The sequence below is a fragment of the Diabrotica virgifera genome, chromosome 4 (genome assembly GCF_917563875.1).
Source record: "Diabrotica virgifera virgifera chromosome 4, PGI_DIABVI_V3a".
Lineage (NCBI taxonomy): Eukaryota > Metazoa > Arthropoda > Insecta > Coleoptera > Chrysomelidae > Diabrotica > Diabrotica virgifera.
Window position 1 is genome coordinate 104,835,865 of NC_065446.1, and position 27,892 is coordinate 104,863,756.

General features: G+C 33.9%; 1 protein-coding gene across 1 annotated transcript in view; it reads right to left on the reverse strand.

Moving 5' to 3' along the window:
• LOC114328125 (protein flightless-1) overlaps positions 1-27,892 on the reverse strand; it is a 115,130-nt gene that overhangs the window by 85,228 nt on the left and 2,010 nt on the right. Inside the window, exons 3-7 of the mRNA XM_028276902.2 lie at positions 22,368-22,744; positions 9,452-9,674; positions 5,453-5,694; positions 3,799-3,893; positions 3,579-3,646 (exon numbers count right to left, since the gene is read on the reverse strand). Coding sequence (XP_028132703.2) covers positions 3,579-3,646; positions 3,799-3,893; positions 5,453-5,694; positions 9,452-9,674; positions 22,368-22,744 — 1,005 coding nt within the window. The remainder of the gene's footprint in view (positions 1-3,578; positions 3,647-3,798; positions 3,894-5,452; positions 5,695-9,451; positions 9,675-22,367; positions 22,745-27,892) is intronic.

Genomic DNA, 27,892 nt, shown 5'->3' on the forward strand with positions numbered 1-27,892 from the left:
TTTTTTTTACAAATATATATTCAAATGAAAAGCAAGAAAAAAACACGAAAGATAGCAATTTTGTGTTTTGCCCCATAACTTTTTTCCACAGGGATATAGCTATAGGCATTGCTTTACAGAAAAAAAAGTTCCATACTTCCTATTTAAAATGACGTTTAGTAGAAGTCTCTATGATTTATAGTGATTTTGGCCCATTTTCCTTGTTACTTCGCAAAAATTGTTCTGTAATTTTTTTCTACGTAGCTTTAGGTATATGCAATGTTACATTTAATAGGAAAAAATGTCAATTACCCTTAAAATGGTCTATTGTAGAAGGCGGTATGGCTATTTTTAAGCAAGATATGGTTTTTCAAAATTGTATACTTTTAATGATTTTTGATATATTTTACGATTATTTTTAAATTTCTCATTATACCTTTTTTTATTGTATATTTAGGTATATACACTGCTAAATACAAAAGAAAGCGTATTTTATTTATTTTAAAATGGTGTATCGTAAAAAGTTCTAGGACTATTTTTAAACGAGATATGCTTTTTCAAAATGTGACATATACACAAGCAATAGGTTCCACTAAGTTGGAACCATATGGAAAACTTTTTTATTATCAACTTTATGAAAAAAAGTTATTCTTTATAAAATGCTCTGCATAGTCTAATACCCAAGATTCAATCATCAGGTATAAAATTTTATCAATAGTGTACGAGGTATGTTAAAAAATATGAATTTCGTTCAAGAGTAAAATACCTTTATATTTCACAATATCGAAAAGTGTTATTAGGAAAAGTTATTTGGAATTAAAAATTATGTTACAATATGCAATCATACTTTTCTAATTGAAGAAATAAAAAATTTTTAAATTTTTCTCAAATTACGGATACTCTTGGATATTCTACGGATACATTGTCTCAAAATAGTCCTTAAATTTTTTTGCAATACACCATTTTAAAGTAAAGAAAATATGCTTTTTTTTGTTTAACAATGTGTATACCTAAATGTACAAGAAATAAAAAAATATGAAAAAAATTTTTTTCAGAAACGCTTCTCTTTAGTTACGAGTTACTAAAATTAAAAATATTATAAAAAAATCAACTAAAAACCAAAAATTAAAAAAAAAAATTTAAAAAATCTAGCACATCCGTCAAAGAAAAGCGTGGCGCGTGTTCATCGAATAAACGGTTTTCGCCCCACGCTTTTCTTTAATGAATGTGTTAGATTTGTTCAATTTTTTTTTTAATTTTTGATTTTTAGTTGATTTTTTTATAATATTTTTAATTTTAGTAACTCGTAACATAAAGAAAAGCGTTTCTTAAAAAAATTTTTTTTCATATTTTTTTATTGTTTGCTTTTTAGTCTTACACTTTTCAAACATTAAAATATATCGTCATGTTTATTAAAATATATTTAAAACATATGATATACTAACATGAAAAGTAGTCGGAATCGGCAAAAAATTTTAAACTTTATTGTTTATTAATGAAGCATAACGTACACAATTAACGTAAAAAGTGAAATTATGTATTGTTCATATCATTAGCTATACAATCCGTAAAAGTTTCAAGTTTTTACATTGTAAAAAACAAGAGAATTTAAGCGTTTTCCATTAAAATCGTTTTTTATTTAAACAATTAATAAACATGAAAAAAAATTTTATATTTACTATTCGTGTATTGTTCCCGCGAATGAATATGTCTGCAAATTTTCATTCATTTGCATTGAAGAAAAGACAGTCAAATTAACGTCTAAACATTTGACGCAAACTATTGAACTAAATAAAAGCGTTTAAAAAAGTCAGAATGAAAATTTTTTAAAATAATCATAAACAATATCAAAAATCATTAAAAGTATAAAATCTTGAAAAACCATAACTTGCTTAAATATAGTCGTACAACCTTACACAATAGACCATTTTAAAAGTAATTGACTCCTCTTTCTACTAAATGTACCATTATATATACCTAGAAATCCGTAGAAAACAGTTACGTAACAATGTTTGCGAAATAATGAGGAAAATGGCCCAAAAATGTTGTGAGTGGCGAACTTTGAAAAATCATATTTCAGAAACTGCAAATTCTAGAGACTTTTACTAAAAGTCATTTCAAAAAGGAAGGATGAATGTTATTTTTCGCTGAAGCAATGCCCATACCGATATCCCTGTGGAAAAAAGTTATGGGGCAAAAAACAAAATTGCTTTCTTTCGTGTTTTTTTCTTGCTTTTCTTTTGAGTATATTTTTGTAAAAAAAAATATTTTTGACTTTAAAATGTGATATTTTGATAGTAAATATAACCTGGAACTATTTTCCTGTAGACTTGTTTGTACCAAAAGTGCATAGAACTCACCCTAATTCACCCTGTGCCTAGGGACTAATTCACCCCTTTCTCAAAAACGCATTCATCTAAATGGTAGCACTCCACGGTTTTTTCAAATTTAGAGGTCCATTGACCATATGAGATAATAAAATCCCGTTAACGTTGTAGTTCCTTTTAGCTCTCTTATTTTGAACATAATCAATAGCCTATAAGTAAAATATCGTCTTGGACGATATAAAAGTCGGATCGAAAAGCCTAGTTGATTATTATTCTTAGAGCGTTGATCGAAGAATAATAAACAACAGCGAGGTATAAGAGGTGAGTTTATGTAGGTAGTATTTCCCGACCATTTTCCGCTGTTGTTTTGGCGAGCTGAGCGAATCCGACAGTTTTCCTCTTACCTATCATTTTACCTATCATTATACGAGCGGTGATCGTATATCCCTAATATACCTTTTCACCTGGCGAGCTGAGCGAGATTCCCTTTCTTCTCTTTCCTTATACATTCATGTCGTATTAATAAAAGCAATTCCTATTTCACGCGATCGTCAAAATCATTCATTTATGTACAAAATATCGTCACATCGGCCCGAACAGCAAGCTCGATGCGTAGATTATAAATATATTTTATTAACGAAATTAACGAGTAATTAAGGCTAATTATCTTATCTTTTGTATGTTTTGATTCCAAATAAAAATGTCTTAAAAAGCGAACTCTTCTCTTCGACTGATTTAGTTACCTGGAGCAACAACGCAACGACCTCGTTACAAATGTAAATGTACAGACCAGTACTCACCTATAAATGGATGTGAACCCTGGGTGTTTCAAAAATAATAAAAAGTCAAATACAAGCTGCAGAGATAAAATACTTAAGAAGAGTTAGAAGAGTGACTAGAATGGATAAAATGAGAAATCAGCAAATAAGAAATGATATAAAAGTACAACCAGTTTTAGAATTTATAGAAGAGACAGCTTAGTTGGTGGGAGCATCTCCAAAGAATGGACGGCAAGCGACCAACTAGAACAATATGGGAAGCAAGAAGTGACTCACGAAGAAGAAGAGGAAGACCAAAAGAAACATGGGATGATGCGATAGCAAAAATATTAAAGAATCGTGATCAGCCTGGGAAGAAGCCAAGATGTTAGCTAGGAACAAAAAGGAATGGAGCAGACTTGTACATAAGCATTAAAGAGTTGTTTATTATCTCTACACCTTACGGTAGGAGGGATTATGATTATATATATTATATAGTAAGATGTTCACTTACTTTACAGATTCAGTTTTAGGATCTTCAAGCAAATTTCGTTCCTTTTCTTTCGCTATGTCTTTCATACCCTAAAATATTAAATTAACTCATAAAAATCATAATTTTAAATGATACACCATATAAAACCAAATATGGAATTAGAGTTGAAAATATCAAAATTAAAGTTCTTTACAGAAAAAATTGTATTAAACTAAATTTTTAATAAGTAAGCAAGTTGTACCTTCAAAATTTTTGCTTGATCTTGGTCAGCTTCTTCGTGGTCCCTTCGTCCTTTTCTCAGTCTTAACTTCCTTGCAATCGGATCTTTACTGGGATCTGAAATATATTAATTTTTTTTTCATTCTATTAACGTCAACACATTTTATTCATTTTTGTAGGCTTTGTGATGTACATACATCTTATGTTCTGATGGTATACAGTAAGCACCACGCTACTAGATACATGGGTAGGTATCTAATTACTATGCTTATGGGCTAATCCGGTCCGTTTTCAGATTAGACTTTCATTTCTGTCATGTTACTCTCAAGAAACTATTCAAAATAATTGTTTTTCCATACAAAAAATACATTAATTAATACCAAGAATATTACAATACTTTAAAACTGTTACAACTTTAACAAAATGACCAACTATAAGCGTCAAATACAGCAGCTGATCTATTAATTGTCAACTTTCTATGTTAATATTCAGTTTCTATACATTTTCTGACGTTCTTAACGTCACTAGACATAAAAATAAACATTGCAATGAGTGAAGGATCCAGAGCACGCCAAATAGAATTCTATTTTGCTGACGTCACAAAATAGAATTTCATAATGGGAGAATCGACGGTTGCTGGGCAACGTGACGTCACTAAAATAGAATTATATTTGACGTGCTCCCGCACCAGGGCTGTAAAAACTCATGTGTCTAGTAGGGTGGCCGTTACTGTATATGATGATATATACTAGTTTCATCTCTTTTTAGTTCACAATGTATTATGTTTTCCATCATTTGCGTAATTGTGCCAGTTATTAGCGCGCTCATCACTGTACTCGTATATCTCAGTGATGGGCAAAGTATGGCCCGCGGGCCAACTCCTGCCCGCGAAAGTATTTAATCCGGCCCGTCGTGGGTCTATGGATAGTATACATAAAGCTTTAACACAAAATGCATTTTTTCTATAATTCTGGCCCTCCTATAGAATTTCTTTAACCCCCCATTAAAAAGTTTGCCCACCACTGAGCATACCTGATCAAAGGTTTTTTGTTCAGACTGTTGTTAGGGGAAGAGAAAAATTAAAATAAAAATATCTACCAAAGTATAGAGATAATTTTATAGAGTTAATTTTTTTGTATTGTATTTAAATATTAAACTAATTTTAGAAAGAACAAAAAGAATACCAAAAATTAAAAAAAAAGGATATCACTTTGTAGGGATTTGAACAATTTTGAACAAACCTCTCGATCCCTAGGCGAATGCTCTACCGATCAGCTACCAGCGTTTTTGTATTCAGTCGATCATTTCTCGGACATAATTACAATCACGGTGACAAAATTTGTCACCGTGATCAATCAAAATGTATGTAATACATTAATTGAAAATAAACATTTTCAATAATGCTTATTAGGAGGAAGACAAATCCACAGACATAAAAATTATAATAAATATATTTACTAAAAACACTAATAATATATTCTTTTCACGCACACCTTATTTGCGCTACGGCTAAGCGCTACATAACTTAAAAGATGTAGCGACTAATACCGTACTGTCGGTGTGCGCATGCGCCAGGGAATGTAAAAATTCACCCTCGTGCCTAAAGAAGTATAACTTCAAAAATCTTTCTATTGTCCAACAGATTTAAAACTTAATAAAATGCATTAAAAACTTACTTTGAACAGGTGTTGGAGCCGGCACATGTGCACCTGCAAGTCTCAATTGGTTTTGCAAAGAAAAATCGATGTTATAGAATTCAATTCCGGCACCTCTGGTGGCTTCCACAGGCTTTGGAGGCATGATTAGATCTGGATTGTTTCTCAGGTCCAAGTTTACCAAGTCAGTGAGAAGATGAACAGCATCTGGTAAAGTTATCAAGCGATTTGAACTAAGATTGAGTTTCTTTAAAGAACCACATCTGAAAAAAGTTAATTGTATTAATAATAAATGAATAAAGTAATTTAAGTTATTCTTTCTGTGCCAACTTCTTTAAGAAGCTTTACAATCAACACTGTAAATCCATGCTTGATGCTGCTGCTGTGAACAGGTGAATGGAACTTCATTAGGAAATGTGTCTGTTTCCACAACTCCTTGTGGAGAAATGTACAGTATATGTCCAATGCTTTTTCTCTCCAATTATCAATATTACTTTTTTGTAAGTCTTCATATACTCTGTCCTTCTATCTGCTTCTTGGTCTACCTTCTCTTCGTTTTTACTTTATCGTACTACGAGTATATACGTAGTATAGTATAATATTACTTTATCGTACTATATACGTAGTATAGTATAATAGATAAATTTATAGGATCGTGCAAAAAAAATTTTTTTCAGATTTCACTTTTTTTTGACGTTTTAATTCTCTTGAGTCTAAAAAGCAAATAAAAAAAACATGTCGGAAGTATGTACGTACGTACGTATGTCGCCACCGCCCAGCAAAAACTACCGGACCGATTTTGATGAAATTCGGTATGAGTAAGTTTAAGAGAATTTTGTCGAGAAACTAAGCTTTTAAAAAACCTCTTAAAGGGGGGCCGAAATAGGGGGGTTATTTAGGGCCCATTTTTGCAAATTTTGACCGAAATGAATGAAATTCAACTCAAAGTAAGCTCATCAATAGGTAAATAAAAATACGGAATTTGACATTTCCAAATTCAAAATGGCGGCCAGCATGGCCGACCGCCCACCCGACACATTTCCCTACCTATCTAAAAACTTGTTTAAGATAAGTTTAATTTGAAAAAGTCGTTATATAGCATAAAGATGGGGCTATAGGAAGGATGTTATCGTTTTTCAGAAAAAGTTACAGGTTGCCTATATTTAAGGGGTCAAAATTTGACATAAATTTGAACTAGATTTTCTCAAAAATGGCTCCAAGGAATTTTTTTATTTTTTGATATATTTTTGATATCCTTTCAGTAAATTGAATGACATTAGTCAGATTTCTTAACTCCCCATAGGAGGGGAGTTACGAATTTTTTATAAAAAAATATTCTAGTGTCCGTAACTTCCTTCTTAATAGAAACTAAAATTTGAAATTTTGCAGACATATATGGTACTTTATTATCTATTATCACAATAAATTTTACCAAAAATATGGCTCCCGGTTAAACCGGAAATGAATAAAAAATCTTAATTTTTTTAGATACGCCCTGTATATTTTTACATATTTTGAAAGAATGCAAAATTACCTTTCCAATGACATAAAATTCATTGCTGTAGCTCAAAAACTCGAAAAGTTACGGTAAATAGAAATTTTGCTATAATCTTATGTGTGTCCTCTCTCACGCGATCATAGCAGAGCATTATTGTAGGGCAGTCAATGAGGGTGTTTGGCTCCGAATTCCATCTTACTACACTGATGTACTTGATATTTTCACAGTAAGTAGGGAATAGCTCAAGAAACAAAATCTACCCTATATACTATGGCGCTTTTATCTTGGGGCGGTTCCCACTTCTTCAAGGGGGTGGAAAATTTGTTGGTCAAAATAAGCACGGAAGTGGCTAAAGAACCTATTTCTAAGCAAAAACTGGTCCATACTTTTTTTTGAGAACTCAATAATTTTTTAGTTATGCGTAGTTAAAAATTGGCCATTTTCCTTGAAAAATGACACCTTTTCGGACGGATGTTTTGTGAATACCTTAAAAACTATGCATCGAACTAAAAACACTATATAAAACATTTTTTTAGATTATAAATAATAAAGAGATTCGTTCCTTCGTAAATGTTCTATTTATAATACAAAAAGAGATATGGTAGGTGAAAATAGTTTGTTTTTTGGTGCATGCTCAAATTGGTGTATTCAACTTGAAATAACAGAGGAACGGTAGGTTTTAGGTGTATCATGCTACCAACACCTTTTGTAGTGTTTGAAAAGGCCTTTAAAACGAGCACTGTTAAATGTCGGTTACACACAAACTAAGCGAGATATGGTGCAAAAAAAAAATATGACTAATGTACTTTAGGGAAAAATGAATAGTATATACATTTAACTCCCCATCCACCATAATTTAAATGCATTGTTTTTCTTTTGCAATACCTTTTAATATAGTGTTATTTCTACTTTCAAAAAGTTGAACGGGTTTAAAATGAATGGTTTTTGTAAAACATGTGATCAAATTATAGAATGAATTTTTAAATTTTCTTAAAAATCTTCCTTTTTCTCCATGTAATTCGAAAATAAAAAATATTTCACCCCTGAGAAGTGGTGGGAACCTCCCCCATGATAAAAGCGCCATAGTATATAGGATATACTTTGAATTAGGAGATTAGACTACTCCCAAAATTTCATTAAAATCCATGCAGTAGGATAGAATTTGGAGATAATATCGTGTTCTTAATCTCGCGCATTGACTGGCTAATCGAAATAGAATGAAATGCAAATATTGTAAACTATTAATTTCTCAGAAAAAGGAACTAATTTGAAATGAAGGTATGACTATAATATTCTATTGATTTATGCAATAATCTATACATCTATAGTGTGTCCCCGAAATATGGCATCGAACATTTTCTCAAATGCAAGAATTAATGATGCGTAGAACCATAAAATACTTTCAAGTACAGAATGTGTTTCTAAAATATCAAAATAACGAGTAATTTTGTTATTTTTATAGAATGCCAGTATCTAGTACCATAACGATAATAGATCGGTACGATAAAGTTCTCGGGCGGCCCTTCCGTCCAGCGTTTTGTATTGTCTTTCGTGTTAGTACCATTTTTGACATTTTTTCCTTTCCCATTCTTTCAATGTGTCCTAAATATGATATTCCCTGTGCGTTGATTACTGTCATTATTTTTGGTTCATTATACGGTTCTTTATTATTACTTCTCGGCTCTTTGTATTTTCCTATCCCATCTTTCTAAACGGTCTATTTCTGATTTTTTAAACACCCAAATTTCGCATGCATATGTAACTGTGCTGTAGACCTGATAACTTTGTAGATTCTAATTTTTGCTTTTCTCGAGACATATTTGGAGTTCATTAATGATCGCAATGCTCCATTCTTTTTGTTTCTTTTTGCTATTATTGCCTTTATCTCCTTGCCTTGCTTATGTCCCTTTTCATCTAATTTTTCACCCAGGTAAGTAAATTCTGAAACTCTTTTAAACATGCATGTATTTTCTTCTTTCCTCTCCAATGTGAAATTGTATTCTTTTTATTATCTGTTTCTCCCATTATCATGTATTTTGTCTTTTTTTATTTATTACAAGCACAAATTTTTTTGCCTCTTTAATTATAGCGTTCATTAATCTTTTTAGTTCTTTCTTACTTGTTAATAGTGTTAGATCGTCTGAGAATGCTTTAAATTGATGGCCATTTTTAAAGATTCTTTCCTGCATTTTTCTTTGCTTTTGATTTTTTATCCTTTGATATATGATTTGATTTATGATCCTTCTATGCCATTTCGTTTGTTGTGTTATCTATAGTAATTTTTACCATCCTGATAATTTGACTTGGTAGGCCCATCTCTTTCATTAGTTCGCACATCTGCTATCTCTTTACCCTATGGTAGGTCTGCTTAAAGTCAACGAACAGGACATATACTGCTGATAATACAAGAAAAGCAAAATATATCAATAAAATAATGAAGAATGCATGAAATTATGTACTATTAATATAATTTCAAATATAACATCTTGTGGACAATCTATAATACACAATAATTGACATACCTGCATAGACCTTCGGGAATCATTTCAATTCTGTTGTTGGCCGCTGAAAAAAGTTCCAAGTTACTAAGTTTTCCAATACCAGATGGTATTCCTTCAAAATCTAATTGATTGTCATTTACATATAATCTTCTTAGTGCTACTAGTTTACAGAGAGATGCAGGAAGAGATGTTATTTGATTGTAAGATAGATTAAGGGTTTCCAGTTTTTGCCAAACTTCCAAAGCTAAAAATTATTATTACGATTAGCTACATATACAACTAAAACCTCTATTTGATGGATCCAAAAAAGGTTTGGCAATAAAACAAAATACCATACTGAAGTAAAAACTTCGTTTGTACAATGGTATAAAAAGTTTATTGAAAAACTATTAAAAGGTCATCCAAAGATTACAGTTGAAAATGAAGATATTGCGAGGAAAATATTAATAAACTCTAATAAACTTAAAGCAAAGAAAAATTACAAAAATATAGGGATTTCTGCGGATCGTACTAGACGGCAATTAGAATATTATAAAAAAGTTAAACAAGAGCTATGCTATAGGAAAAACTCTGGTGATATTAACTGTCGGATAAAATATATCAACGATGTTCCAAAAATAGTATCTTTAAACTAAGTCAACCCAACAGTATCTGTAAGCCAAGCCGCACACCAAAGAAACATGAAACGAAAAACATGAAACATGAAACGAAAAACATGTTTCATGAAAAGAAAACACTGCTAAACAAATCTCAAAGTCCGCCTACCAATGAAACGAGTGTGATTCATGCTCATGATACATTTTTATTTTCGGAGAGTTTCATAAATGGCCGAACATATATTTGTTTAGCATTGGTTTATTTCCATGAAACGTAATTTACGTTTCATGTTTCTTTGATGTGCGGCCTGCCTAACGAAGAAATCAAAGTTTACTATCAAAACGTCAGAGGACTTAACAGTAAAATAGACATGTTCTCTTCAAGTGTGAGTGATTGCGAATATAGTGTTGTAGCATTAAGTGAAACCTGGTTGAAACCGGAAGTAAATTCTAGTGAATTATTTCCGGGTAACTATGAAGTTTATCGAAGTGATCGTAAATTTGATCAAGTTGGGTTAACTTGTGGTGGTGGTGTACTTTTTGCTGTAGCTACTAGTATTAAGTCTGAGTTAGTTGATACGTCACTGTTTGCTGAAAATTTTACCGAAATCGACTTCTTGGTGTGCAAATTGTATGTATCTTTCAAATCTTTTTATTTGGCAGTTATTTACATTCCACCATCTATATCGCTTGATGAGTTTAACAGTTTTTTTAGAAGTTCTTGAGGATTGGAATATTTTGAATTCGGTTAGTGTTATGATAATTGGTGATTTTAACTGCCCAAATTATGTGCAAAATAATCTTAATGATCGTAAAACAAATTCCATTAACAACTTATTAGCGTTTTATAACATGAAACAATACAACAATATTCCAAATAATCACAATAAATTACTGGATTTAATAGTTTCAAATATTGATTGTTCTGTATCTCGTGATGCTCTTCCACTGGTACACGAAGATGCGTACCACCCCTCTTTATCAATTGAACTTAAAGCTATCTTTACTAAACAAAACAATTTTGATGCAAGCATGAGTGCTAAAACTTATAACTTTAAAAAAGCCGACTATATGTCAATGTATATTGAATTCTTTTACACCGACTGGGCTTTTCTGGAAAATTTCAGCAACGTCAACCAAGCATTGCGAAATTTCTATGATAGGTTTTATGAAATCATCGATTGCCATGTGCCAGTTTATAAAAATTTTAAGCATAAATATCCTAGTTGGTATTCAAGTGAGGTCATAAAACTTATTAAGGAAAAAGCTAAATTACATTAAAAATTTAAAAAAACCAAAAATAATGATTATTACGTACAGTTCAGTAGAGTTAGGCTACTAGTAAAACAAAAAATTAAGGAAGCATATTCACTTTATTTACAACCGGTGCAAATGAAACTAAAAGATAAACAAAATTTTTTTTGGAAATTTGTAAATAATAAAAAGTCTTCTAGAATTCCTGGACAAATGGTTTATAATGATGAAATATTTAATACTCCTCAGAGAATAGTAAATGCATTCAGAACATTTTTTGAAAGTGTGTATTCTCTACCTGAGATACATGAGGGAAATTTAGGTTTCAATTTTGATCCCAATACTTTTTTAGATATCAGTTGTGAACCTATAAGTGAACTTGAAATTTTAGCAGCTGGAAAAAAATTGAAGAATAAATTTACTTCAGGACCTGACAAAATACCTTCATTTCTATTAAAAGATTGCCTGCATGTACTAACTAGGCCACTTTGTACACTTTTCAACTTGATTCTAAAATCATCAGTTTTTCCAGATGTATGGAAAACAGCTAAAGTTTGTCCTATATACAAATCCGAAAATCGTACTAACATCTCTAATTATAGACCAATATCCATTTTAAATAATTTTGCTAAAATCTTTGAGTCTGTTGTGTACTCCCGCATATATCTGTCAGCTAGAAATATAATATCTGTTCATCAACATGGATTTATGAACGCACGATCAACTGTCACCAACCTAACCGTGTTCAGTCAGTATCTATGTGAAAATTTAGACGATAGAGGACAAGTTGACGTGGTATACACGGATTTCTCGAAGGCTTTCGATAAAATTAACCATTCAATACTACTTCAGAAACTTAAAATTCTGGGTATCAATAATACATATTATAATTTATTACAATCCTACTTAACACAACGTAAACAGTGTGTTTGTTATAATGGTTTTTGTTCGGACACTTATCTTGCTACAAGTGGGGTTCCCCAAGGGTCTAATCTAGGACCATTGTTATTTATAATCTTTATAAATGATCTATGTAACGTACTTGAGGATAACAAATTAATGTTTGCAGACGATCTGAAGTTATATATGTCCATTTCCTGTTTAAATGACTGTATTAGGTTGCAGGGGCAAGTTAACTTGTTGCAGGAGTGGTGTCTGAATCATCATCATTCTCTTTGCCTTATCCCTATGCGGGGTCGGCTTCCCTAATTGCATTTCTCCACACAATTCTGTCTTGGGTCATATCAATGTTAATCCCCTTTACCAACATGTCCTGCCTTATCGCCTCCCCCCAGGTCTTCTTTGGTCTTCCTCTCCTACTCCTTCCAGGAATCTGCACTTCAGCTATTCTTCGTATTGGGTGATTAACGTCTCGACGTTGAACATGACCGAACCATCTTAACCTATGCTCTCTCATTTTGGCATCAATTGGTGCCACACCTAGACTTCCCCTAATATACTCATTTCTAATTTTATCCTTCTTTGTCACTCCACTCATCCATCTAAGCATTCTCATTTCCGCCACATGCATTCGTTGTTCCTCTTTCTTTTTCACTGCCCAACATTCAGTTCCGTACATCATAGCCGGTCTTATGGCTGTTTTATAGAATTTTCCCTTCAGCTTCATTGGAATTTTTCTGTCACACAACACACCACTCACTTCTTTCCACTTCATCCATCCAGCCCTAATTCTACTGCATGCATCTCCATCTATTTCTCCATTACTCTGTAATACCGATCCTAGGTACTTAAAACTATTGCTTTTCACAATCATTTCACCATCCAAAGATACCATTTTATTTGTAGTAGCTCCATCTTTAAATGAACATTCCAAATACTCTGTTTTTGTCCTACTAAGTTTTAAACCTTTTTCCTCCAGAGCTTGTCTCCACTGTTCCAGTTTTTGTTCTAAGTCTCTTTCACTATTTCCTACTAACACGACATCATCAGCATACATTAAGCACCATGGAATGTTACCCTGTAGTTTCGCTGTTATCTGGTCCAAAACTAATGAGAATAAATACGGACTAAGCACAGAGCCTTGGTGCAATCCTACTTTCACATGAAATTTATCAGTCTCTCCCACACCTGTCCTAACACTAGTCGTTACTCCCTCATACATATCCCTCACAATCTTTACATATTCACCAGGGACTCCTTTCTTATTGAGTGCCCACCACAGAATCTCTCGAGGGACTCTATCATATGCTTTCTCAAGATCAATGAATACCATATGAGCGTTTGTTTCTTTACTCCTGTATTTTTCCATCAACTGCCTTATAATGAAAATTGCATCTGTTGTTGATCTACCCTGCATAAAGCCAAATTGATTCTCGGATATTTCGGTCTCTTCACGTATCCGTCTGTCAATTACTCTTTCCCATATTTTCATGGTGTGGCTAAGCAGTTTTATAGCCCTGTAGTTTGTACATTGTTGTATATCTCCCTTGTTTTTGTAAACAGGTACCAGTATACTGCTTCTCCATTCGTCTGGCATTTGTCCGACTTCCATAATTCTATTAAATAGACCTGCTAGCCACCTTGTTCCTGTCTCTCCCAATGCTCTCCATACTTCCCCAGGAATATCATCTGGTCCTACCGCTTTTCCTTTCTTTATTTTTTGAAGCGCTTGAGCCACTTCCTCGTTGGTTATTTTGGTGACCATTGCTGCTACTGTCTCCGTTGACTCTACAGGCTGTCTGTCAAATTCTTCATTTAATAAGCTGTCAAAGTACTTTCTCCATCTCTTTTTGACTTCCCTTTCGTGAACTAGTATTTTATTATTTTCATCTCGGATACATCTAATCTGATTAAAATCTTTTGCTTTCCTTGCTCTCTGTTTGGCTATTTTATATATCTTCGTTTCGCCTTCCCTGGTATCAAGTTGATCATATAGGTTTGAATACGCTTCTGCTTTGGCTTTTGCTACTGCTACTTTCGCTTTCTTTTTCGCCACCATATAGTTTTGAAGATCTGTGTCGGATCTGGTTTCTTGCCACTTTTTATATAATTTTCTCTTCTCTTTTATTTTTCCTTGTACTTCGTTTGACCACCACCAAGTCTCTTTATTCTCAAACTTTTTTCCTGACGTTTTCCCAAGTATTTCAATAGCAGTCTCTCTAATACTACTGGCCATTTTTCTCCAAATTGTATTAGGGCTTCCTTTCATGTTCCAACATATTTTTTCTACTATTCTTCTCCTGAATAGACCTTCTTTCTCATCTTTCAGCAGCCACCATTTGATTTTTTGTGGTCCTCTCCGATATTTTTGTTTAGTTTCGCTTTTTACTTCGATGTCCAGAAGAAGCAGCTTATGTTGTTGGCTTACTGTCTCACTCACTATTACCTTGCAGTCCTTGCATTCACGTATGTCTTCTTTCCTTATCATGAAGTAGTCTATTTGGGATTGATGTTGTCCACTTTTGTAGGTAATAAGTTGAGTTTCTCTCTTTTTAAAGAATGTGTTAACAATCGCCATATCCAATGCTGTTGCTAATTCAAGCATGTCATCTCCAGCTTCATTTCTAGTTCCAAAGCCTAATCCCCCATGTATTGTTTCATATCCTGTCTTGGTTTGGCCCACATGTGCATTGAAATCACCTCCTGGAGTGGTGTCTGAATAATCACCTTTATTTAAATATTTCTAAATGTAAAATTTTAACATGTAGTCGTAAAAATAATCCAGTCGTGTATCGTTATACGATTGACGATACAGTACTGGAGAGAAGCAACACTGTTAATTTAGGAATTTATTTTGATTCACAGCTTACTTTTAACGAACACATCAATGTAATTGTCAATGCTGCATATCGTACGTATGGATTTGTTACTCGTAATTGTAAAAATGTTCATAACCTGTTTGCACTAACCTCACTATATTGAAGTTTAATAAGACCGAAATTAGAATATGGATCAATTATTTGGAACCCAATATACATTCAATATGCATCCACTATTGAGAAAGTTCAAAAGAAATTTTTAAAACATTTAAGCTTTAAACTGACAGGAGTTTATCCTCCTAGAGGTTGTAGTTACTTGAACTTACTCAATCAGTTTGACTTTGTCTCGTTAGAAAAGCGTAGAAATCAAGCTTCTGCCATATTTCTTCATAAATTGTTGAACAATAAAGTAGATTGTGCTAAGTTACTTTCACAAATTAATATATGGGTTCCTAGATTAACATCCAAACAACATAATATATTTTTATGTAACAGAGCACAAACTATATTTTGTACAAATCACCATTAAATCTAATGTGCCGTAATGCTAATAAATTAGTATGTGTTTGTGATATATTCACGTGCAGCGAATGTGAACTTAAAAATAAATCACGGGCACATATTTTGAATGTGTGAAAGTAAGTTACAAATTTATGTATTTTATTTTTTCTGTTTCTTTCTTTATTTTAGTATTCTTTTATTTTTCTTTACTTTAGTATCTTTATTCGTGTGTGCTGTTATAAAAATCCTTGTAAAATTTGCTCTGTAAATGGGAAACTGTTGGGCAATAAAGGCTATTATTATTATCCAGATTTAGCCATACGGCTCACACTCCCTCTAAGGGGAAAATTGACTCATCCCAGATACCTACGGTATCAAAAGGATTGAGCTCTGGTGGGACTCTTTCCGTGTTATCGAGCCCTAGGTGACTTGGTATGCAGGTGTATCTCCCAAAAATTTTCGTACACATCTGGCCGTTGCGAGTAGTACTGCTTTCTGCATGGTCTTATAAAGATGTTTATTAAGACCCAGCTTCTTTATGCTTTCGAGGAGGGTCTTCGGAATGACTCCAGTAGTAGACATAATAATCGGTATCGTCTGGGTACTTTTCATTCTCCATTTTCTCCGTATTTGAATTTACAGATCTCTGTACTTGGCGATCTTTTCAGTAAATTTAGTACGTAGATTATTGTTGTTAGGAATCGCCACATCAATGAGGGTTGTTTGTCTCGTTAATTTATTGACTAATACGAGATCTGGTCTATTATGCGCCACTGTTTGGTCTGTGAGCACAGTGCGGTCCCAGTATAGCTTGTAGTTGCCATCCTCAAGCATACTCTCAGGGACGTATTGATAATATGAGAGATGGTCGGTTTGGAGAAGTCCCAGCTTGATAGCTATCTCCTGATGAAGGATTTTTCCCACTGCGTCATGCCGTTCAGCAAAGTTGCAGCAAATGCCTGGCAGCCCCCTGTAAGATGTTGGATGGTTTCTTGGGCTTGACATCCATATCGGCATCTGTCGTTTTGAACATGAGGGTCTTTGATGATATATTTCAGGTAATTTCTGGTTGGTATAACCTGATCCTGAATGGCCAGTAATGAACCCTCCGTTTCAGGGAACATCTTTCCTGAAGTCAACCAGTAGTTCGACGCTATATTGTCGACATAATCTTGGCTGACCTCATTGGGATGTCGCCCGTGCAGAGGTTTACCCATCCAGGCGCGCACTTTTTCGTCCTTAGTAAGGTGGTTTATGCGCAGTTCTGCTTCCCTCAGTTTTATCGGTGTTGTGTCATCTACTGCGCAGATAGCGCGATGTAGAGTAGATGTTTCAGCCTGCATCTGAAAATAAGATCTTAAATTAGCAATTTGTTTGTCTAATTGCTCACTTATATCCATAAGTCCTCTTCCTCCTAAATTCCTTGGTAATGTCGTTCTTTCTACTGCACTTTTTGGATGGTGTTTTTGTGCCTTTGTGAGGTGCGTTCTTACTTTTCGCTGAAGATTTTCTATATCTGTTTTTGTCCACTTAACAATACCAAATGAATAGCTAAGCGCGGAACAAGCGTAGGTGTTTAGTGCCTTAAACAAATTTTTACTGTTAAGCTGTGAACGAAGCAGCTGTTTTATCCTTCGTATAAACTCAGTAGTTATTTCAGTTTTCAATTGCTTATGGTCAATTTTCCGCGCCTGCTTTACTCCAAGATATTTGTATATATCGTTTTCACCCATGGCCTCGATGTTCTGGCCATTTTGCATATCGAATCCTCCGGGCTGTACTTTTCCTCTGACTATATTTAAAATACGGCACTTGTCTAGTCCAAAGTGCATATTAATATCATTAGAGAATGTTTCTACTGTTTCTAGCATCTCTTCTAGATTGTCTCGAGTAGAAGCCATCAATTTCAAATCATCCATATACAACAGATGATTAAGCTTCGCTACTACAGTATTGTTGTTTTTAATGCTAAAACCTGAGTCAGTGGAGTTTAATAGCTGTGATAGAGGGTTCATAGCCAAACAGAGCCACAATGGACTCAGCGAGTCTCCTTGAAACAGGCCCCGGTTGATTGCGATATTTTCCGTTTCGATATTGTTTTCACCAGGTATTTGGAGGAGAATTTTAGTCTTGCAACTTGCCATTATATGACTTAAAAAGGTCACTATGTTATCATCCTTTTTGTATATTCTCAATATATCTATAAGCCATTCATGCGGCACTGAATCAAAGGCCTTTTTGTAGTCAATAAAGGCAGTAAAGAGGTTCCTTTTTTTGGTGAATGCCTGGTTAGAAATGACTGAGTCGATGATCAGTTGTTCTTTGCAACCCATAGAACCCTTAGCGCATCCTTTCTGTTGAGGCTCTATGATATTGTTTAGAGCACAGTGTTGGTAGATACGCCGGTTTATATTCGCGGTGTGCAAGTACTTGGAAGGGAAACGAGAAACGACCGTGCGCGAGTCGCGGAGAAATATTGCAACTATCTTAAATAATTCATATTGTTAATTGAAATTGTCAAATTGACGTATATTTCATACCTTCTGTCATTGAAGCAGAAAAATTATATATTGCTCTACAATATCGATATGATATACAATTATTATATAAAGGTAAATTTAATTAATTGTATTTTGCTTGCAGTAGGTACTGCATTTTAATAACTAATTTTATTTACTACATACGTTTACGTTTGCATAACATAACCTGCATCTTATTTTTTCTTCTTATTATTTTATTGGACTATGGCCTTGACAATTATCCAGTAACCAGGACTAATATAATTGGCCAATATAATTAAAAGTGCGAATAAAAGTACAGAGCGTAGAAATAGGGGTCGCTTTGCTGAACTTGCACGGTCCCAATAGGATGTGACCAATTTTTCACAAAATTGGAAGACATGTAATTGGGCGGTACTTGGCTGGATCTTGGGTATTATTTTGATCCTTCGGTATTAAATAAGTGGTTCCCTGAGTTAGAAATGATGGAATTTCCTGCGGGTTAGAAATAACATGATTAATTAACGTTGATAAGCACTCATGAATACTCCAAAACTTCTTAAGCCAGAAGTTCTGAACTCCGTCTGGTCCAAGAGACTTCCAGTTATGAAGCTCTTTGATGATATTTGAGACCTCATCGGTAGTGAATGGTTCGTAGTTAGCTGTAACGTAGTGGCGACAGTTGTGCGTCGTATCTTCTATCCACCCAGCATTGTTGTTAAGAGCAGCTGGAGTGGTAAGTTGATTTCCCCAAAACTCATGAATCTCTTCTTGGCTTGGGTAAGACTTGTCGGCACTTTCTACGGTGGAATTGAGTTTTCGGTAGAACGCCTTCTCAGAGTTCTGAAAAAGTGCATTGTCACATTTTCGGTTGTTACTAACTTTATATCTTCTTAATCGTCCTGAATAGACGGAGAGTTTTTGTTTTAATGTATCCAGACACTGTTGGGCTGTGTTATTTTCTGGATCGTATCTTGAGTGTCTTGCAGTGCTCCGCATTATTTCTTCAGCTCTCTTAATGACTTTTCTACTTGTTACACCTCTTATATATTCTGTAACTTGACTAATATCCCTACGCAGTAATTCAATTTTTCCGAGAAGTCTTTTTTCCCAGGGTGCAATTCTGTTACCAGTCCTTCCGTTATTAGTACCCCGTCGTGTTCTGATCTTAACGCCCATTACATTAGCAATTGCTGTTGCTGCACAGTAGATTAGCATATGCAGATATTCCAATGTGTGGGCTTCTACGACATAATTGGGTAGGACTTCAGTGTTCACAATTTGTAACAGCGCACCTAGTTTCTTACAAGAGTTTATTCGTGAAAGCGCTGGTCTGCTAAGTGGATTTGTTCCATTAAACTCTTGTACAGCACGAGCCATTTCGTTTGCTAGACTATCGCGCAACTCGTTGTTTTCCTGCTGTGTATTGTCAGGTTGAGTTTCTGGTATGGGAATCTCAGGAATCTGCTCATCAAGGATTTCATTAGGGACTTGATCTAAATCTAGCCCTTGGTTGTTAATCTCCCGTTCGACTTCGGTTTTGATCGTATTGCGTCTAGCCTCTGGGATAAGGTTGTTTCTTATGATTACCCGGTATTGATCTGATACTCTTTGCTCCGATACTTGAATATCTGGGTACTTCCTGCAAAATTCGGCATACAGCTGTTGTCTGTAGCCGATCGTTTCTTGACCGAGGTTTGTCACCTTATAATAGAAGCGCAAAATGCTTTCGTTAATGGACACAGTCCATTTCATGCGCTGCCTCGGTCGTCCCGCTTGAGTGAGCGCCGGCTGATGTTCCAGCGCAGCACCTTCAGCGGGTGGAGCTCTTGCTGTTATTTGGCTCGCTTGTGGTTGTTGTTGTTGTTGGGCTGTAGCTGATTGTATGACAGGGGCCCGCCTCCTCAACACCCTGCCACCGACGTCCCGCATGCTGTCACGTCCAGCGCCGGCTCCAGACGTGCCCTGGCGATCCCCAGGCAGCGATCCTAAACATAAATCAATATTCTCCATATTAATGGGTGTGCATTTTATACCTACTGCCAGGTGTCAGTTTTTGTTCCACGGCGAGTATCCCTGCTACCCTCTGGGTATTGGCGCCACGCCCATTATTATTATTATTATTATTATTATCCAAAAGGATTCGCAAAACGTTTTCGATCTAGATCAGATCATCTTCAGTGCGTTCTGCTTAGTAGATGAAACTAGCAACCCTATCAAATAGGTGACATCGAGAAATATGATTTACATGTTAATAATCTGATGTTAGTAGCGACTCTAAGTCGATGTTAAAAGATAAATTTGTTAAGAGTGTTCAAAGGCAACATGATTCACTGCTCGATAAGAACGTGTGGTTCTTGCCAGTTCAATGGACACAGACCAATAAAACAAAATACCTAATATGCTCAAGAAAAAATACATTTAATGTGACAATATTAAATATTGGTGAATATGAGTTTGAAATGGTAGAACGCTTTAAATATCTTGGGGTCTCAGTTAATGCAACCAATGCCAGAAGCATAGTAGTCAATGAAAGAATCCTAGCAGGAAACAGAACCTACTGGAAATACAACAACTTCCTCAAAGATAAGAATCTTAATCAGAATACCAAACTGAAAATTTACAGAGCAAAAATTAGACCAATAATCAGATATGGTGCTAAAGTAATGTGCTCGACACAGAAAGATGAAGAAAAATTGAGGATACTAGAGATTCATTAGGAGAATAGCAAGCCCACTAAACTTAGGTAATAATTAATTTAGAAAACTGACGAACTATGAAAAGAGAACTTTTTAAAGGAGAAGACATTGTCAGATTTATCAAGGCACACAGACTCAATGGATGGGACATATAGAAAGAAGAAATCCAGAAGCAGTTATCAAGAAAATCACCAAATGGACATCAGCATCAGGCAGGCCACGAGGAAGATCAAAAACGAGATGGCGAGAACCAGATAATTTAAGATGGGAGTTAGAGAATGGATAACCATAAGCAAAAACAGGAACGAATGGAGAAATATTGTAGAAGACGCCAGTGGCGTACTGAGCATGGTTCCGCGGAACCAGGGCCTGCTCTAATGCGCTTTTTGCTTCTTTTGTTTCTAATTTGATGGGGACATTTTGAACTACACAAGTACACACTAGGAAATGTAACTGCTTAATAAATTTTAATTTTTGTGTAGGTACTTATAAATAAAAACGAAGAATACCTATTCATAAAAAAATTTTAAAACAAAATTTAACACAGGGAACACTTTGGTAAGGTTCCTTACTCGTTTTACCTGCTTACCGAAGCCCTTGTTTCAACACTTGTTTAAAGACTACTCGCCGGTGCCTGCCTACACGTGCAACTCAAACACTTGTAGTTTTTTATATTAGCGCGATCCATGAATAAGTTGTTGATATTTCTGGTTGCAGATATTCGGAAGCTGATCAATGCAAGTTTTGTACGGTGGGTCATAAAAATAATCCCAATGCACTAGGCTCGATACTCGTGTTTATAGAACCCTCATCTTTCAGCCTGTAATTTTAGGTAACTCTTAATAACTGAAATTAAATTTTAAATATAGACAAACCGTGTGGGACAGCTTAATAAGAAGAGGTGTTAATGAAAAGCTAGTTGATATCATCAAAAGTTTATATAAGAGAAAAGAGAAATAGAAACTACATTCAGAGGAAGGCAGGACAAAGATATTCAAGAGAGAATTAGTAAAATATCAAAACTATTCCATGCAATAAAAAATAGCTTCTTAAACAAGAAAGAAATTACAAGGAAAACCTAGTTAGCTATGTGTAATGTGTAGCTATGCCAAATTTCATCTTAATCCGAACGGTTCTTTAAAATATACAGCAAAAACCGTGAGTAAATGGACTATAAATTAGCTTGAGTTTTTATAAAAATATAATATATTTTATGATATATGATGATTTATATTTACTGTTTATTAAAAACTTTTGATATACAATGTGTGTTTTTATTGGATGTACGGGCCTGCATCCCAACTGGAACCAGTAGTGGGAGCACGCAAAATAGAATTCTATTTTAGTGACGTCACGTTGCCTAGCAACCGTTGATTCTCCCATTATGAAATTCTATTTTATCACGTCAGCAAAATAGAATTCTATATTGCGTGCTCTGAGCCCTGGGCCCGCTGGTCTATCGGTACGCCACTGGAAGACGCCAAGTCACACAACCGATTGTAAAACCAAAATGTTTATGTGGACTGATTCCCCGCAATAAATCGGAAGAGCCCAAAAAGGGCGACAATGACTCCATTAGGAGTGTAGATGCCATGATGATGATACAATTAAAAACTCAGTATATAAAATCAGAAATGCTCTGTTCCAAATTAGTTTAATCACAAACTTACCTGAAGATAACTCGGTAATTTCATTTTCACTCAAATTCAACCTTTTCAGATTTGGTAAAGCATAGAGAGAATCGGGAACCCTTGGCAAATTATTCTCTGCCAAATCAATATCGGTAAGGTTTACAAGACTCTCTAAATTTGTTGGAAAGTTGTTCAAATTCCTTTGTGTGTTTCTCATATGTAAAGTTTCCAAATGCAGCAACGAAGGTAGTTGTCTTAGTTGGAAGTGGCCCAAAGGATTGTTATTTAAGATCAAGGTTTGTAGATTTGCAAGTCTTCTGGTTTGTGGTGGTAATGTTTCTAGATTATTCTCACTTAGATCCAAAAATAATAGGTCTGTTAGGTTTATAAAGAGTGAGTTTGGGATTGATTCGATGCTGGAAAATACAAAAAAATATATACAGCTGCGTTGACATTGGTAGTGAATCACGAATGTGAGCCACGCTTTTTTAAGCGTTTGTTTAAATTATTACATTTGTGAAATACAAAGAGTTAATTCTTTTCACGAATCGAAATAACTATGAATGTGATAGAATCAAACTTGCTTTATTTTTGGATAGTGTAGTCAGTGGTGAGCAGTGCAATGACGAGGTCAATCTCCATGTAAAACTAGGTTGGTCATATTATGTTTATAATAAGTATTGAGTTTCCTTTGATATTTATATTTCGTTTATATTAGGAAAAAAATTGCAGAACAAATTACTAACCTTATTTAAGAATATTATAGAAGAACAGATAATACAGAGCGAATGTAAAAACAGCATAAAAATAACTATTTTCAAAAAGGGAGAGAAAACACATACAAAAGACTATAGGGGAATAACACTGCTTAAGGCCATGGGTATTACATAATTCGCAAATATTTTACGGCTATCCCTACTTTTTCTGTCTTTACACGGCAAATTACGTGTAGTAAAATTCAGACTGGTATGGATATGTAAACATTACTAGAATGTCATTCTACTTGAAAATGTCTTGATTAACTTAAAGAGATGGCTTTTGAATATTCTTGGATAACTGTTATTTTTATAATTGCAAATTATTAATTCAGTTAATAAATGTGATAATTTTTTCACTAACTATGTATTCAGTGATTGTAATAATTTATATGTACAATAAAAACTAATACTCAATCGAGAAAAGAGGAAAAGTGTTAAAGTGATTTTTTAATAATATATTGTTACTATGGAACGCTTACAATTTTGAACATCTTTAACAACAAAATACTTGGATCACAGAATATATTATCCTGATGTATTCTCTGCTTGGATCTTCCACAAATAATACACAATAAATAACTTTTTATTAAGTTCACGCCTTAAATCAATTATTTATCAAATACACTATATATCAATAGTATTTAATCAACAACTCAAAATATTCCCGATGCCATGTCAAATATTTAAAATTGTCACTGATTGTCAGTGTCTGACTGACAATATTCTGACAGTATTCTATTCGACTGAGTGCGTTGTAAGACAAAGATAGATTTGGAAAATATTACCACGGACATTGTGTTCATTTTTTTCGAATCCTCAAAAAACCAAAAAATATTTTTGAAAAATTTAAACGCAGAATGAAAGACTAAATTATTACCGAGGGCCGAAAGCCCTTAGAATAAATAAAAAGTTTATTTTGAATCAGATATTTGAAATTAAAAATCACACTAAATTTTCTCTTAGTTTTCCACCCCTGTAACTTATTAAAATAAACATTATAGAAGTTATCAGGGACTTTCGGCCCTCGCTAATAACGTAATCTTTCATTCTGCGTTTAAATTTTTTAAAAAATACTTATTAGTTTTCTCAGGATTCGAAAAAAATGAATCCCCATTTAAATAGCATTGCAGCCGAAAATACGTACCCATCCTCTTAACAGCACTCTCAAAGCATTCACAAAAACTATACTGGAAGAAATCGCCAAAACTATAACCATACTGGAAGAACAACAAGGTTTCTGGAAAAATAGATCTACCATTAACCCTCTAGTGCCCAAATTTTTTTAGTACCTCTACCACATATCACACTAAACTGAAAATTATAGGGTAAAAATCTGTCTGATCGCCCAAATTTTTAAAAGCTGGATGCTTCTGCGATCTATTCCAGAGGCTGGTTTGGGTATTGCAGCTATAAAATACTCAAATAAGTCTGGAAACTTTTGTTACAGTCCGCCTTAAGGAGGAGTAGGGTACTAGAGAGTTAATACAATATTTGTTATCAGACAGATAGTGGAAAAATCCATAGAATTTAATAAACCTGCATATATGTGTTTCGTCGATATGACCAAGGCTTTTGACAGAGTGCGATTAAAGGATGTGTTAGAAATAATGGGAGAAAAAGGGCTAAACCACATGCTAATTAACCGAGTACACATTAACAAACAATGTAAAACAAAAATAAGAGTAAGTAGGACATTTGACAACAGAAGACATAGTTATAAACACAGGAATCCGTCAAGGCAATTCACTGAGCGCTTTCATAATAATGGACAAAATAATAGAAAACCTTCCAAGAACAGCTGGATTTAAGATGGGTAACACATTCTTTAGAGTCGTTTGCTATGCTGAAGATGCTGTCCTTATCACCAATTCTGAAGACAATCTCCAAAGGCTACTGCATCCATTTAATTCTAAAGCTAAAGAACTAAATATGCTCATCAACACCGAGAAGACTAAGTGCCTAGTAATTTTCAAAGAACCGATAAGATGCAAATTAGAAATTGACTCCAAAACTGTGGAAAAGGTGAATCACTTCAAATATATTGGAGCGGAAATAACAAGCTATGGAATACCTACTTTCAAAAGAGGGCAGATAAAAACAATGAAAACAGCTAGAATCTCGGGATGCCTGAAAGAAATCGTATAGAAGAACAAATATCTAAATACTGAAAGCAAAGTCAGATTTATATATAAAACAACATTAAGACCTATTATAACATATGGCAGAAGCAAGACCAGACACAAATAGAATGTTACAAATGATGAGAACAGTTGAAATGAGAACACTAAGAAGTATACAAGGCAAAACTCTACGTGCCAGAATAAGAAGTGAAGACATGACACAAAACTGTGGAATACAGGACATAGGCAGGTAGGTCAGACAGAGACGAAGATATTGGAACAAACATAATAAAGAGAATGGAGGACAGCAGCAAAAATCAATAACCAAGTAGGTCCACAAGGTAGACCACCAAAACGATGATGAGAATGCTGGACCTCATCATCCGGGGAAGACTTGATGGCAATGAACTGGCAGTAGCCTACTAGTATGATCGATCATGCTAGAAAGAAGAAGAATAAGTTTATTATTGAGTGTTTGAGCACAGTGTAAATATTGTTTTGTAGTTAATAAAATAAGAAAGACAGAAAGTTTTCTATAATTCTAAAGGTCCTGCCAAAAATAATATAAAACTGACTCAATAAGTTGTTTAAATATTTCTCTATTAATGACAATAACAAAAATTTGATTGAGCCCCACATTGTGAAGGATACCAGAGGACGGCGCCCGTAGATGTCCAGGAAGAACTCTTTGAAGAAATCTGCTACACATCAAGACAATAAACAACTCTATTTAAATAATCATCTGTATTGTAGCTAATTGACAGTGATATTGTGATTGCTGCCACATACAAATATATTTTTTTAAATATTGTATTGTATTAATATTAACAAAAAACATCTCTCTCTCTCTCTCTCTCTCTCTCTCTCTCTCTCTCTCTCTCTCAAGGTCATGGATTGAAAAGCAATGCAGTGGCTGATTAATATAAAACAGATAATGTAGAGATTTGTAATATTGCAAACCTCCTATAAATTTACTTATTGATCATTTGGGGACTCTAATTAAGTGAGGGGAAAACAATCGGTGATAGAAATTTCATGGGACATCTAGTATTTTCATGTACCTTGTTATAAGCGAAACCTCGTAACAAATGTGTTTGTTATAATAGAGAGAGTCTATCGTATTAAAAAAATTGATTATTTTAACCAATATTACGTATTTTTTCATAATTTAATTGTAAAAATCAGTTATATTTATTATGTTTCAGTTACTCTTTTTTATTAAGACATACTATATACTTTTGTTTGGTTATTATTACATTTTTTGATTTTTTTTCTAAGTATTTCTTGATTTTTGGGCACTTTTACTAGTTTCCCCCAAAGAAAACAGTAAAATTTCACCTTTTTTTCACTTTTTAGTCTAAGTCCATAAAAAACTTGGCATTTTCAAGGTCTACCCTTTTTGTAAATTTTTACGGTTCTAGTTGCGAACAAGGGTAGACTTTTTATTTACAAAAAAATTTACATATCTATAACTATAACTTTACTACTATACCATCATTTTTGAGAGGTCATTAGCATAATCAAGGCACTGTCTGTGAACCTTCTATAACAATATACAGGGTGTCCAGAAACTCTACCGACAAAAGAAGACTGGAGATTCCTCAGATAATTTTAAGAGAATATTACCCAATTCACCTAGTCCGAAAATGCTTCCTAAGGGAGCTACTGCTATTTGAAGATGGCGTCTGGTAATTAGTTTTTCTTAAATATCTCCAGAACGCTTCTATTTCGAAAAACGAAAATTGGTACACATATTTACCGTCCAGAGATAAATTGATTTCATCCATTGTGAATTTCTAGTACCAGTCACATGCGTCCGTTTTGGGCAGGGCAACAGTTATAATATTATAGTATAACATTTTTGTTTTTAATTTTTAAGCATTTTTGACTATGGATTATTAACATGTAAGGTATTCTAGTACCTAAAGGTACTCTCACTTTAAGTCAATAAGATACACAGATAACAAATTTTAAAAAAACTATTTAGAAAAACGAAAACGGGTACGTTTATTTATATTCCAGAGATAAATCGATTTCATTATTTGCAGATTTCTAGTAACAGTCATATGCGTCCCTTTTGGGTAGGTCAATGGTTATTTTATCACATAACTTTTTGTCTTTAATTTTTTAAGCATATTTGACAGTATTTATTTATTTATTTTCAACGGGCTGCTGCCCAATTTGATTACAAGTTTATAATATTTCAATATACTTAGCTATGTGTGTCAATAATTATTAACATATAAGAAAATATGTAGTTATAATAATGCAATAAAATATAAATATCACAAACAGATTTACATATCACAACAATGACTATCCATTCCACAAGTACTCAAATAAACATACGCCTGAGGCCCGAAATAAATTCAGCTTTCGGTGCAAAAAAATCTAGATCAGGGTGAATATTTGCCCATCTTAGTGCTTGAGATAAAAAGTTGTTATTAGTTGGTTCTGTGAATAGGAACATAGAAAGTTTGGTTTAATCGTTTTCTACGGAGAGGTACATGGAGACCAACCTGCTCAAGTAGCTGAGGACACAAAACTGTTGAATTAACTATGCCATAAAGCATCTTTAATTATTCGTCGGTTTCGCAATGAGAAAATGTTAAGTTGGGTTTCAATTTGATGATAATTTACTTGATGTAACTCAAAAGGTATACCCAGTTTATATGCTACATATTTC